Genomic DNA, 15,055 nt, shown 5'->3' with positions numbered 1-15,055 from the left:
TTGAATTTTCTGGCCCTAATTTAGTCCTGGATTAAGAATAAAGCTTGATATATTATTCATAGATATTGCATATTTAATTATTTAGAATATAAGTTGATCTTTACCCATTATATATACACCTGTTATACTCTTTAAATGTGATATTCAAACTGAGATCAGACCTTTGAGATCGAGAAAGTAGACAATAATTTAGTTACTCCAGAATAATCGATTACCAAATTATTCGTCAACTGTTTTGATAATCGATTTGATCAGTTTCAAAGTGTTTTTTTAGTGATTTTTCAGATTCTTAAATGTGAATATTTTCTGGTTTTTTTCGCTCCATTTGACAAAGAAATCATTCAAACGCTATCATTTTTGTTTGTGGACAAAACAAAACCAGGTTTGAAAAACACCAAGCAACATTTTTTGGACCATACAGCCTTAATGTGTCCACCTTAAACACTATGGGAAAACAAATGCTCTATGAATCTTATTTTAATCCCAATAATTGAATAACAACAATTTTGATAGTTGTTTCAGTTTCTTAAATGTGAATATTTTCTGGTTTCTTTTGCTCCATTTGACAAAGAAATTATTAAAACGGAATAATTTTTGGTTTGTAGACACACACAAAAAAACACATTATTAACCATTAAATAATCATTAGTTAGGGCCCTAATGTGTACATAATTATTATTAAACATCACTGTGGGAAAACAAATGCTCTATGAATCTTATTTTAATCACAATAATAACTGAAGTCTCTGTGTCACACTGTAACTTCCTCTTTTTTAGTGTTTTTACGTCTTTTGGGCCAGAGTACAGCGGCAATGATGACGGTCAGACTACCGAAAGGCTGCCAGGTGTTTGGTCACAGACCAGACAGCCAGACTCAGACGAACACGGTGATAATGCACAAAGGGATGGTAAACGTTTCTGTCTGGATCAGGCCCACAGCTGCGATGTTGAAATGTACTTGAGTCGAGCAGAGGAAAGACGAGTACCAGACATCCATCATGAAACCTTTCCAGGGTTAAATATTGTCCCAGGACTAGCCCTCATTCTTTCCCACATCATCCAACTGTCGGAATTCAGAACTGGGGGGTTCCAGGAGGCATTTTTTTTGAGCAAATTAATTCAAATCTATTGAAAAACTAATTGACGAATAACCCCCCAGTTTAATAAAAAAAAAAAAAAGGAGCGGTGAAGATGAATACCACGTCTATTACACAGGTTCATGATGTTTGTGAGGAGACACTTGCCAGCTGGAACCAGGTTTTCCTCCTCTGAGACAGGCTGGGTCCATTTCAGACATTTTTTAGAGTTGGCTGAGCTCACACAGGCTGATTTAGAGTATGTGTTATACTATTATATTACATTATATTTCCAGAAGACTGTAAACACTGAAGAGGGGAGGAAAAAAAAGCTTTATCATGAATCAAATTGTCAAGTGCATTAAAAACACCTCACATGACAGTGACAGCGAACTCAGTACTTTTATAGAATACAAAACTATATTTATGTTTTCTTTAACTGTTTTTTTTTAATCACACATTAGTGGACACTCCCACCGAATAGTCCCCACACTTTGCCACTCTCACAACAGTAGCGTAGGAGAACACTCCCCTCCCACTTTTTTTTTGTCCAGAGGCAAAAAAAACCAAAAAAACTCACCTCTGCTGATATTTCAAGACCTGGGACTTGTCCATCACTCTGCTTGTGATCAGCCTGGGACACGTTTATTGATCCACAGAAGGAAATTGAATTCTTTCTTCAAAGGGAGAGACGGCTCCTTCTTCTTCTTCTTCTTCTTCTTGAGGTGTGTCCCCGTTCCGCACCACAGATGATGTCTCTGTGGACCAGAGCTGCAGCTCTGTCTCTGCTGCTGCTGCAACAGCTGGTGCTCACAGTCACAGCTGAAGGCACTGGTAAGTCCTGGCTCCTCACCATCCATGCATCTGTGTGCCGTGCAGAGGAAACCTCCATAAAACTTGTGTAGCACCTGCTTTATTTCATTCACACGTTCTTTAAAAAAAAAGCAGTTTTAAGATAATTCTGGAGATTTCACGTCACGTTGACCTACATATGAGGCTGACACTGAATTTGAAAGTGAGCGAGGAAATGAGCCTGGAAAATACTCGCAAAACATTCTGTGCAATTTCCTCTCAATTCATGTCATTTAAAAGCGACTTAATTGCCGCGTGCCAAATGTGCAAAATGTGTAAAATGTGTCAGAGCGTGAAGTGTTGGGATTGTTCCAGTGGAAAAGAGTTTACTGCAACTCCCGTCTGCAACTTCACTCTACCACTGTGTGTGTGAATCACAGCAGGGTACAAACATGGACATCCACTTACCCACACGCTCACCAGCCACTTTATTAGGTACACGCGGTCAACTATGTGTAATTATCACATTTTAGGTCCTGAAGACATTGTGACATGAGAGAACGGAGCATCAGGAAACAGGAAAGAAAAGGGATTTAAGTGACTTTTTAACGTGGCACGGTTGCTGCTGCCAGAGCGGCTGGTATAAGTATTTCAGAAACTGCTGACCTACTGGGGTTTTTATGTGAGGGTTCACAGGGAATGGTCTGAAAAAGAGAAACATCCTGTGATCAGTCGGCCCTCAGAGCAAAAACACATCAAACTTTTAAGGAGACACTTAATTCAGTGTCCTGTGTACCTAATAAAAGGGCACACACACACATTCATAGTTCACTGACTCAACAGCAGCAATCGGCGATTCATGAAGACACAAACTTGGGAATGTTCTAACACAGGGGTCTCAAGCTCTGGGGGCCACTGAGTGTCTAGTCTGATCAGTAAGGGTCCGGCCAACTATATTGGGAAAAGGCAACTGTTTTGTCGAACAGAAGTCTTTATTTAATGTACTTTTTCCTCATGTGAGCTTTTGTGTCTTCTATATATTCTGTATCTTATGTATTATTCTGTACAACACTTTGGTCCACTGTGGTTGTTTGAAATTGCTTTTAAATAATCTATAAAAAAAAACAAAAAAAAAAAAAACTTTTTTAAGACTTTATCTTGGAGGGCCACAACTTTGAGACCGCTGTTCTAACACATGTTATTATTGTTGAGGAAAAATGGAAAATGGGCAGTAGGCGAACACCATACTGTAGGCACAAAGGCAGATTTCAACAAAAATAAAAGCTACTACGATAAGTGACGCAAAGCAAAGCAAAAAGGGCGCAGGGGTTAAGTTAAAGAAAAACTTGCATAGACCAAAAACCACAAGGGAACAGGACATGGGGAACACACCAGAATCATTAGCGCAAAACACCCAAAAGCAAAACACACACAGTCTGACAGACAACAAAGGAGAAAGGGTGAAGACTTTAAATATACACACTAGGAAGAGAGCGATAACGAGACACAGGTGCAATTAATCAGGGCGGAGCAGGTCACATGACGAGACGAGAGGTGAGTATCCAAAATAAAACACACTTGAAATAAAACAAAGGTCCGGTTTAAGATCGTGACATAATGCATGTTTGTCCTATATTAGATTTATTTGTCCTGTATTTTTATATAATGCAGGCTTGTGTGTCTCCCCTCTCCCGCGTTAGTCTACGACCTGCTGGACTCTCCCGACTGCCTGCCAGACCTACTGCAGGGAAAACTGAAGGCCAAAGGTCAAAACGAGGCTTTCCTCCTGTCTTCTTTCAAGCTCCACAACAAAGGGCCCACCTCTCTCTTCAGTGTCATCAACCCCAAAGACAACAGCAAGTACCTGGACCTCAGCGTGCAGGGCAAACCCAGCAAAGGTGACTCTGTCACAACCACACACACACACACACAACATCACCTCTTTGAATGATATTCTTTCACTAATTCTTACCTCTGTCCATCTTCAGTAACCCTCCGTTACCTGAGGACCGACGGCAGATTCAACACAACCAGTTTCAACCACGCCCCCCTGGCGAACGGCCACAGCCACCACGTGATGCTCCACGGCAGCGGTCTGCTGAACGGTTCACCTCACCTCAACGTCTACATAGACTGCAGACTGGCACACTCTCTGAACGATCTGCCTGCCGTGTTTGGGTCAATCCCACCTGGGCCCAACAAGGTGGCCCTCAGGACCCTGCAGTCCAGAGAACAGGTGACGAGGACCAACGTTTATACAGAATAATAATACTGCAGAAAGTGTAGTTGTAGAAAGTAGAAGTAGTAATAGCCGATATGAGACTCAGTATCGGTATCGGCTGGTCGAAATCACTGTATCGGATATCAGATTTCAGCTGAGTCATGTTGTGAGCTGTTTATGTCTTCTTTATGGGAGAAAATTACACAGTTGGAGAATTATGTCTTTTAAAAAAGCTTGAAATGGCACAAATGTGATGTTACCAGCTTCACAGTTTAAAATGAACGTATCGGACCAATATCCGTACCGGTAGGTACTCGAGTTTGTAATCTTGGCATCAGTATCAGACATGAAAAAGAGGTTTGTGACATCCCTAGTAGTAATAGTAGAACTTTTTCTTCACTCACACGCATGCAAACAGCATAAACGAAGACAAACACAGGAGTGACTGAAGTATATGTTTAAAATATGCTGTTGTTCTGAAGATAAACAGGTCAAAAATATGGAAAAATCAAGGAAATGGATATATACATACATGCCTACATGTGGTTTGATTTTCATTTTACCTTCATTTCTTGTGTCAGGATGAACTCACAGACTTCAAGCTGGTGACCGGGGACACGATAGACAACGTGGCCACGCTGCAGGACTGTAGCGCTGGTCAGGGTGAATCTGTGCAACTGCTGGGTGAGAAAAGAAAAGACCGGAACGAACGTTGATGTTGTAAAGCGTTTGTCTCCCTTGATTCATTCTGACACCTTGTATCATATGCACTTTTAACACTTTTTTCTTTTTACCTACATCAGATTCTGTCATTGTGACGCGTGAGCGGGCCTCAGATTTCCAGGAGGCCCGGACGGCAAAGAACGAGGCCACCATGCAGGAGCTGAGGAACATGCTGACTGAGATGAAGGAGATGCTAAACCAGCAGGTAACTGTGTGTGTGTGTGTGTGTGTGTGTGTCCTGTAGAGCGTCCAAGTCGAGAGCCAGATGAGGTCAAATGACAAAAAGTTCAGAATAAAAGATTTTTCCATTGTCCATTTCCATCTGTCTTGCCTGATGTCCTCTGCTGTATGTCACAAGAACAGCACATACAGGCCTGTAGTCACATGTATCTTAGCCACTAATGTGCTGTAATTTTTACTAGATAAAAGAGAGGGAGCCAAATACAAATGAGGGGGTTATTTTACTGGTGAGGTAACTTGATAAGTGCAGTACTAATAAGTGAGTCAGTGAGGGGGAAAAAAGCAGGAACAGACATCACATATTTTCTCTTGGGCCGAATACAACTGCACGGCGGGCCCGATGTGGAACTGTGGGCCTTGAGTTTGGCACCTGTGCTGAAGAGAAACACACAAAACAATGTGACAAGTTTTACAAGTGTAAAAAATATACAACAGCAACACAGACAAACAAAGTTAGTGAAAGAAATGAATAAAATATTCTTGGCAGATCTGACTGACCAGACGGTAAATAAGAAATAGATTACATGTAAAAAGATGATACGTGTACACAATTTAAGTGCATGTTGTAGTTTGTTCCATTAGTCAGTTTTTCCAAAGTCAGTACATTAACGTGTAAAAAACAAAAGAAGGACGTTGGATGTGAGACACGCATCATTAGAGTAAATTACGATTAATCGTTGTTTTCCTCACAACAGCAAAAACAGCAGTAGACAAAATCCAACCAGTTTATAGAGGTCAGACCAGCAGAAACCGCACAAAACAGATAAGTGTACTGATTCACAAGCACTTACGCTTCCATAAATTACATATATTTATCCTTTGTGATGAGATGAGTTTTTGTGAGACATGAAATACAGGAACAAGAGGTTCCTAATCCCAGCAGAACTTGTTCTTGTTTAAATAATCTTTGACTGAATAACTGAAAGTAAGAATGACGTCAATATTCTTCAGCAACAGAAATGAATCAGCTGAACATGAGCTCTTCACCTCAACATTATCATTAAAAATCTAAGAGAGCATTTTGTTTATTCAAAAATAATTAGCATGTTTGCCTGTGTTGATATAGACTTAATAATTTTGCTTTATAAATACATTTTTTATTGTGAAAACAAACACTTTTATCCCGAAATTCTGTAAAAAAAATATCGTGTTTGAATATTTTTTTCACCTGTCCGGCCCCTCCTGACCAGACTAGATGTTCAGTGGCCCCCAGGTAATTTGAGTTTTAGGCCCCCGCTGTAAAGCATCACAGTTGGCTAACCGTTCTTTACCCTGTCCTCTCTGGTCCAGATTAAAGAAATAACTTTTCTGAGGAACACCATCGCCGAGTGCCTTGCGTGTGGTAAGAATAAAAAAAAAAAAAAAAAAAGTTTAGACTCTGCTGACGTTTCAACAAGGTCCCTAATAGATGTGTGTGTCCGTGTGTGTGTGTGTGTGTGTGTCCACAGGTCTTGGGGGAAGTCCGACCAGCACACGTCCGGCTTCAGCTCCGGCTCAGTTTGTCATGCAGAGTCAACCACAGACTCAGTGTCTTCCTGGAACGTGCTTCAGGCAGGACATGTGCATCCGCTCAGAGTCAGGAGAAATCCACTGTGCCCCGTGTCCTGACGGGTACACGGGAGACGGCGTGCACTGTGACGACGTCGACGAGGTGCAGATATTATACAGAAGAAGTTTAGTTTTAGTTTAGTTTGCACACACACAAATGCTGCTTTTCCACTATACAGTTCCAGCACGACTCGGCTCGGTATGGCTATATGGAAAAAAAAATCAGTGAATAGTAATAAGAGTAACAAAATAAATAGTAAAAGAAAATCTGAAACATCGTGAATCAACAGTAATAAACATTTCTTTCAAACATTTCTAATGAAGACGGCTCTATGAATTTTAGAGTTCCATATCTGTACACCTTGATGTCTAAGTGAGAATTGTCTGAATGTGTCTGTGAAACCACAGAAGTAGCTCTTGACTTCATCTTTAGTTTGTTTCGTTGTTGTGTTTCAGTGCCAGTTTAAGCCGTGTTTCCCCGGCGTCCCGTGTGTGAACACCGCTCCCGGTTTCCGCTGTGGGAAATGCCCTCTCGGCTACACTGGACCTGAAATAAGGGGAGTGGGCGTGTTCTACGCTAAGTCAAACAAACAGGTACATGATGAAGAAAACATTGTTTGTTTACAAATCATTCATTCTGTTTAAAATGATACTGTTTCCCTCAGATGTGTGAGGACATAGACGAGTGTCAGGGTCCACCTGACAACGGCGGTTGTACGGCCAACTCTCACTGCTACAACACCATCGTAAGTTCATGGTTATTATCACGTTCTCCTGTAATTATGTGAAGTTATCGTCACAGGGAGGGTCTGTCTGTCTGTCTGTCTTTCTGTCTGTGAGCAGCATAACTGGGAACACTAACAATAACAATATGTAACAATATGTAACAATATGGTCATTATATTATAATCATTTTGTAATAGGGAGGTTATTATAATGTTTTCATTATTATGATAACAATGGAAACTGTGTGTGGGACATAAGGTGAAATTCTTTTATTTCATTATTTGATTGAGGGCCCCGTCAAGGCATCCTATAATAGTGTTATTTGGCCACATTGAAACATTGAGATGAATAACATAGTAGTGCAGATATCAGGATATCAGACAGTGTTACTGTAATATGACAAATGTATTACCACACTATTACCATTAAGTAACGTTAGTTTAATTCACCGTTTGTTAAAAAAAATCAATATAAAGTCAAAAATTGTCACTTTAAAATGTCAAAAGTGTCACATTATCAGTAATTGCCACTTTATTTAAATTGTAAATATTTCTTGTAATATTTAATATAAATACTGGAATGTAGAGGATTTTATAGGTTTTGTGTACCGTACATGATTCTATATATTTAAAAAGAAAAACATGTTATTTAACTTTACACTATAGACTATTCTTCTTTTACTCTATATTGTTTTGTATTCTATCATTTTTGCACGATATCAAAACAGAGCAACCTCCTTATTTCACTGCATGTTTTACTCTGTATCTCTCTGTGCATGTGACAATTAAATATCCTTTAGTGTTTTCACCGGAATACACTTTTATCATGTTTTAATGTCCAATGATTTTGATATACTGTGTCACTGGGTGTCGTGAAAGGTGCTTTTTAAATACATTTTAATCCTGAATCTTACAGAATAGAGGAGTGTATTAACACTGTAGGAAACTGAGCAGCCTGGGTGGAGGTTTGTGCTCCTCTAGATCCACGGTTCCCAACCTGGGGTCCTCACGAGGGCGCCAGAGATCACATGAGGGGACGCAGCGTTATTGAAATGATATTTGTGCATATTAAATTTAGAAAATCCCAATCACACACTCTACTGGATAATCAGAACTCAAAATCCCCCATTTTTTTGGCCCACCTTTAAATTTATGAAGCTTTTTATTACTAACACCTCTGTGACCTCTTAACTTCTGAGACTCGCCAGTATCAAAGAAAAAAAACAAGGCCAAATCTCAAGTTACCTTGGTTTTGATCTTATGGAAGTTTTGATCCATATACTATACACTGAGAATAGGAACAAAAACCTACAACTGCTGTTTATTTCTGCATATAAACATTTGTAATTATTCACTTTGTTTTGTGTGTGTGTGTGGACAGAGGTTCTGCTTCAAGGCAAAAACGTTTGGGAAGCACTGATCTAGTTGATATCTAACTCTCTGTACTGTACTCTTCTCACCAGGGCTCCTTCCGCTGCGGTGAGTGTAGAAGTGGTTTCACAGGTGACCAGGTCAAAGGTTGCCTCGGCTCCAGGCTCTGCCCCAACGGTCAAATCAGCCCCTGCGACGCCCACGGTAACTGTGTTGTGCAGCGAGACGGCAGCATTGGCTGTGTGGTAAAGAATCCTAGAAAATGTTTCATATTTCACATTTGGTCTCTGCCTCACACCTGGACGTTTGTGAATCCCATCATTGTTTCCCTCTGTCTGTCTGTCTGTGCGTCGTCTGTGTGGTTCAGTGTGGTGTCGGTTGGGCGGGTAACGGTTACATGTGTGGGAAGGACACAGACATTGATGGATATCCTGACGCTCAGCTCCGCTGCAGAGACAACAACTGTAGGCAGGTACTTGTTTCTACAGCCCATGTCCTCCTCTTACACTCAAACCCCTTTATGGTATTATCACTTAACTCTACGTGTGGTGTTTCCCTGTGTGTTCTCCCCAGGACAACTGTGTGTTTGTGCCAAACTCTGGCCAGGAGGACGCAGACAGGGACGCCATCGGGGACGCCTGCGATGAAGACGCAGACAACGACGGCATCATAAATGAAAATGTAGGCGACCTCACGTCCACCCCTGTAATGAATGCTAACTTAATTTTCTTCTTTTTTTATGAGGAATTGGCCTGAAAACTTACATTTTCTGTGGCAGGACAACTGCTGGCTCAGTCCTAATAAGAACCAGAAGAACAGCGATAAGGATCTCCACGGTGACGCATGCGACAACTGCAGGACAGTGGACAATCCCTCACAGGGAGACATAGACCAGGACGGACTGGGAGACGACTGTGATAAAGACATGGATGGAGACGGTTAGTGCATTTATCATTAGTATTATTGTGATTTTTTATTAAAGACACAAAAGATGGCACAAAAAAACAACATATAAAGAATTTGAAATAATACATACCTGTGTCTCCACGGTCATGATGGTTAAAGGGCCAGTGTGTACAATTTTGGTGGAAAATCATCTGATTGGAAGAGAAGGATATTATATTATGATCCTTTTCTAAAAAGGAGGTAGATATTAGTTTTTATTATCCTATACCAACTTATTTTTATCGTTATCACCAAGTAAAACAATGGAGAAGACAATTATAAATGTGTGTGGGACACACAAACTATTACCTTAGAAACAACATGGTATCACTCTGATATAAACTCCTCATTACTATACTATTACAAACTGGAAACTACATTAGATTGAGGACAGTATTACCATCATTTTACCTTTCTATTACACATTTATTGCCGTACTATTACCACACTATTACCATGTAGTAACAGTCGTGTGACTTAACACATGTACCTCTTGTTAAAAAGTGTCACTTTATGATGTCAAAGTGTCACTTTATCAGTCAATGTCACTTAATCCTCAACATCATATGAAACTATCTGTTGACATCAGTATCAAAAAAGATATAAAAAACACAGCAATACTCATTTTCTGTGTTCTTCGGGGCAGCCCATAGCCAAGCGGAAAGAGAACTTGCCTTGAGACCAAAGGGTTGACGAGCACGGCACCCAATCCCTATTGCTCATTGTTGGACAATGGACAATTGGACAAAAAAAAAAAAATGAATTGACCCCAGCCACAGGGGAGGGTCCCAAGCCTGGATAAATGGGATGGTTGTGTGAAGAAGCATCCAGTGTAAAGAATATCTGTTTAATCAAATATGTGGATCATCTGCTGTGGCGCCCCCTAGAGAAGGAGAAACAGAAAGACAAACAACCCCTATAAATGTTCTTTATAATTGCTGTCTCTTCCATAATGAGAAGAAATCATCAGACGTTGTTGTAAGCCAGCACAATAAGGGTATAAAGGATTACCTAGTTATCTGCACCAGGAGTTAACAGGTTAATACTGATTATGTTGTCATTGTTTTGGAACGTTTACATCACTGGTGGTAATTGGAGGGACACTCTTGTAAAAAGGTCACTGTGGTTTGTGGTAATGAAGTTTGTAGGTTCGGTAACTGGACCATAACTACTTTAATTACACCAGGTTATCCAAACTGTCTGGAGCAGACTGTCCATAAGTGTGCCTGTTAAAAACATCCTCACGTTTGTTTCCCATCCACATCCACTGTGAGTTAGATCATTAGTTTACAGGAAAAGAACTCGAGCATGTGAGTGTCATTAAATAAAAGAATGTAAAAAAAAGTTCAAAACTCTGTGAAATGTTGAGAAGTTCCAACTGGAATAGTACGTTGTTGTTTCACTGGTGTGTGTTTTTTTTCACTTGGTTGCCCATGAAGAACATTTCTCATTTGTTCCACTGGAAACATTTCTTTCCCTCTTGCTTTTGTGAGCCTTCATGTTTACCTTTATGTGCTCCTGTATGTGTGTGTGTGCGCTGCATGTTTTGACTCTGTTTGGCAGCGATCCGACCTCTTGATCGTTTGGTTATGTCTTTAACGCTCAGGGCTGGATTGCTCAGCACTTGGTCATGTCTGTCTCTTCTCTAAAAGCATTTTTCCACGATGAGCCCCTGCCAGGCTTTAAAGGCCACTGGAAACTATTTCCCCTTCCTCTTATACAAACACTGCCCTCTGCTGATGAGTTTGACAGACTGAACTCTTCTCTGTCATTCACTTCCTTCAGTGTTTTGGTGTATTTTAAATTCAATTTAAAGCATTTATGTTCTCAGGCATCCCAAACAATCAGGACAACTGCCAGAGAGTCTCCAACCCAGACCAGAGAGACAGAGACAACGACGGTGTGGGAGACGTGTGTGACAGCTGTCCTGATAAATCCAATCCAAACCAGGTATGAAACCAAACTGTGTACATTTTTAAAAATGGATTCAGCTGCTTGTCATCTGACTCTGAGTGTGTTCCGTTCACCTGCAGTATGATTCAGACAACGACCTGATAGGAGACTCCTGTGATGACAACATAGACAGGTAGAACTCTCATATGTATACAGCATTAATGTGCACTAACTGGCCACTTTATTAGGTACACCTGTAAAGTGCAGACATCAATCTATTTAGGCACTGCTGGAGATTAAACTACAAAAGAATGGGAACAAGAGGGGATTTAAATCGGTGGCACTTGGTGTAAAAAGTTGGAGAACCGTTACATTTCTACATGTGTAAATATGCGTTATGAATTGTGAGTGTCCTCATTATTGATAACTGCTGTGATATAAAACATGAGCTGATCAGCAAGGTATTGTGGGTATTTAAGATGTGCTCAAAACATCACTGGCATTAAATATCAGTTGAATTGATACTCTGTGGTGTCTGGATCCTTCCCTTCACAAAATCTTTGATTGATCGAGCACAGTTCTTAATGTTAAATGACGCTAAATGAGTGTGTCATTTTTCCTCTTAATCTACAACAGCAGCAGAAGACCACACCAGGTGCCACTCCTGCCACTTTATTAGGTGGCCTGTGTACCTAATAAATTGGCCTGTGTACCTAATAAAGTGGCTATGATGTTCTGCCATTTATTTTCACGTCTTTTCTCTTTGTCAGTGATGGTGACGGCCACCAGGACACAAAGGACAACTGTCCCTCAGCTATAAACTCCGCTCAGCTCGACACCGACAAGGACGGAATGGTTTTGAATCTTGTTTTCTCTCTCTCTTGATCCTTTACTGAATTTCTTCACTGCATCATATTTAATGAATTACACGACTCTGTCTCACTTCATTTTGGTAGGGAGACGAATGTGACGACGACGACGATAATGACGGCGTGCCGGACGTGGAGGACAACTGCAGGATGGTTCCAAACCCAGACCAAAAGGACTCTGATGGTGAGCATGGCACGCTGTGTGTCCATGGGTGTGTGTGTGTGTGTGTGTAGTGTCTCCTGCTGTGTGGTCTCTAAGCGGCGGTCTTGTATTTCAGACAACAAAGTTGGGGATGCGTGCGAAGGGGACTTTGACATGGACAGTATCATTGACAAAATCGACCACTGCCCAGAGAACGCTGAGGTCACCCTGACCGACTTCAGAGCCTATCAGACCGTAGTGCTAGACCCACACGGGGAGTCTCAGATTGACCCCAACTGGGTGGTTCTTAACCAGGTACGCAACAGCCTCTTCTTTAAAGGTTTTTTTTTGGCAGAAATTGAATATACTATCCATTAGTATTTCTATAATTGGTGATTGGTTTCTAATAAAAATTGATTGGGTTTTTTTTTCTTACACACTTGCTTTAAAAGCAACTGTGATGCAGTAGGTTTTATAATAAAGATTTTTTTTATTTAATCCGTATCTCTAAACTACTGAAACTATATTTATGTCCTTATTCTATGCTGGATAAGTTTAAATGACATTCTTCAATAACATCTTGTGTGATTTCCCTATTTTCAGGGCATGGAGATAGTGCAGACCATGAACTCTGACCCCGGCCTTGCTGTAGGTACGTACAGAGTGCCGTCACATTTAAGATCCTCCTCTGCTGCAACTATGTGTTTCTCATTTCCTGTGATGTGAACTTCTCCTACGTCTACAGGCTATGTAGCGTTTAATGGGGTGGACTTTGAGGGAACGTTCCACGTGAACACGGTGATAGACGATGACTATGCCGGCTTCATCTTTGGCTTTCAGGACTCCTCGTCGTTCTACGTCGTGATGTGGAAACAGACAGAACAAACCTACTGGCAGTCTGCGCCTTTTAGAGCTGTGGGCTCACCGGGAATACAACTCAAGGTGTGTATGTGTGTTTTTCTTTTTATTATACGACAGTACAATATGTATGTTTCTTTGTCTATTATATTCATGCATTCAGATTGTAGCAGACAGTCTTTTGGCAATGTTTTATTACTATTCAAGTTTACTGCATGTGTCATAATGTAGACTGAAATTATATAAAATAATATTCATTTAAACCACCTGAAATAAATAAATCTTTAAGACATGTTTGTTAAAATGAGATTGCTTTCAAATATGGGCTTATAAACTCTACTATGACTGGAAAGTTATCCCCAGAACTGAATCTGCTGTTATATCAAATACAGTGATAAATAAGAAAAACATTAAAACATTTCTTTAATAGTAAGAAATTAATACATACTGATAAGTTATTGAAAAAGTCAATTAATTTCACAGATTTCCTCCCCAAAATGTATCTTAAAGTTCCTGTTTGTGACCTAATTTTCATTTGGCAATTACTGAAGATAAAATAGTTAAACTTAACTTTACAAAAAAAATTTAAACTATCAATAACACACTTTAAATTGAAAACCGATGCAATAACATTAGAAAAAGAAATGAATTTAGTCCCATCTTTGCGTGTTTGTGTGTACGGTCATCACCTGTGCTCTTCCATCTTTCGTGGCTTTTTCTAACCTCCAGATGGTGAAGTCTCAGACTGGTCCAGGTGAGTATCTGAGGAACTCCCTCTGGCACACAGGAGACATCCCCGGGCAGGTCCGTCTCCTGTGGAAAGACCCCAAGAACGTGGGCTGGAAGGACAAAGTGTCCTACCGCTGGTTCCTGCAGCACAGGCCTCAGGTTGGATACATCAGGTACGGGCCAGACGCCATCACTCAAGACACATGACATTCTCATTCTGTGTGAAGTGAAGTTCACCTGGTGTGTGCGTGTGTGTGTGTGTGTGTGTGTGTGTGTGTGTGTGTGTGCGTGTGTACCAGGGCTCGCTTCTTTGAGGGTTCAGACCTGGTGGCGGACACAGGGGTGATAATTGACACCAGTATGAGAGGAGGGCGACTGGGGGTGTTCTGCTTCTCCCAGGAAAATATCATCTGGTCCGATTTGAAATATCGTTGCAACGGTGGGTCGTCTGCAAGTTTACATGAATCCCAGTCAGCAACGCAGGGTTTTTAATTGTATACTTACAAGTTTTACATGATGTCATTTATTTTTTCCTCAGATACAATTCCTGCTGACTATCAGGATCACAGTGCCCAGGACACAGAGTGAAGACGGTGAGGAGCAGGGATCGAGCAAGGGAACAACGCAAGGTCTGCTGAAAACGTGGGACAAAAGGAGCAGAGTTGCTCTGCTGACAGCAACGAGAGGGAGATCACAAATTAGAACAGCAGAGAAACTGGGAACATTTTTCTTAAGAGTGCATAACATTGGGCATTATATTCAAACCTTTAATTCAGTGTGGTGTAACTGAAGCCAATATACTCTTGTATAAATCCTCAGCAGGTTCTGTGTGCATCTATGCAATTTTATAAGCTTTTAATGAATAGTCAAAGAGGAAATGCTGTGCAATAAAACCATGTGAATTTTCACAGAAACAAAGCAAG

At 40.7% G+C, this 15,055-nt stretch overlaps 1 protein-coding gene and 2 long non-coding RNA genes across 3 annotated transcripts; 1 reads left to right on the top strand and 2 right to left on the bottom strand.

Moving 5' to 3' along the window:
* Positions 1 to 1,646: 1,646 nt before the first annotated feature.
* Positions 1,647 to 6,792, bottom strand: LOC131463635 (uncharacterized). The gene is made up of 4 exons (XR_009241076.1): positions 4,888 to 6,792; positions 4,653 to 4,769; positions 3,841 to 4,086; positions 1,647 to 1,940 (listed from the first exon to the last, which is right to left on the bottom strand). It is a non-coding gene; the product is annotated as an uncharacterized LOC131463635 (long non-coding RNA).
* thbs4a (thrombospondin 4a) lies at positions 1,825 to 14,950 on the top strand. Its single transcript, XM_058635452.1, has 23 exons — positions 1,825 to 1,910; positions 3,569 to 3,766; positions 3,857 to 4,104; positions 4,671 to 4,773; positions 4,893 to 5,017; positions 6,343 to 6,394; positions 6,501 to 6,703; positions 7,057 to 7,194; positions 7,266 to 7,346; positions 8,789 to 8,941; positions 9,064 to 9,168; positions 9,270 to 9,377; positions 9,475 to 9,634; positions 11,473 to 11,591; positions 11,675 to 11,727; positions 12,305 to 12,389; positions 12,491 to 12,587; positions 12,682 to 12,860; positions 13,149 to 13,197; positions 13,291 to 13,487; positions 14,133 to 14,305; positions 14,432 to 14,571; positions 14,671 to 14,950. Exons 1-23 carry the CDS (start codon positions 1,826 to 1,828, stop codon positions 14,718 to 14,720), a joined length of 2,901 nt encoding a protein of 966 aa, XP_058491435.1. The 5' UTR covers position 1,825; the 3' UTR covers positions 14,721 to 14,950.
* On the bottom strand, positions 6,812 to 14,219 carry LOC131463634 (uncharacterized). Its single transcript, XR_009241075.1, has 6 exons — positions 14,093 to 14,219; positions 9,733 to 10,524; positions 9,461 to 9,608; positions 8,995 to 9,334; positions 8,786 to 8,904; positions 6,812 to 7,147 (listed from the first exon to the last, which is right to left on the bottom strand). It is a non-coding gene; the product is annotated as an uncharacterized LOC131463634 (long non-coding RNA).
* Positions 14,951 to 15,055: the final 105 nt, after the last annotated feature.

Source organism: Solea solea, chromosome 8 (genome assembly GCF_958295425.1).
Source record: "Solea solea chromosome 8, fSolSol10.1, whole genome shotgun sequence".
In the NCBI taxonomy this organism is placed as follows: domain Eukaryota; kingdom Metazoa; phylum Chordata; class Actinopteri; order Pleuronectiformes; family Soleidae; genus Solea; species Solea solea.
This window is presented reverse-complemented; position numbering and strand designations above follow the sequence as displayed.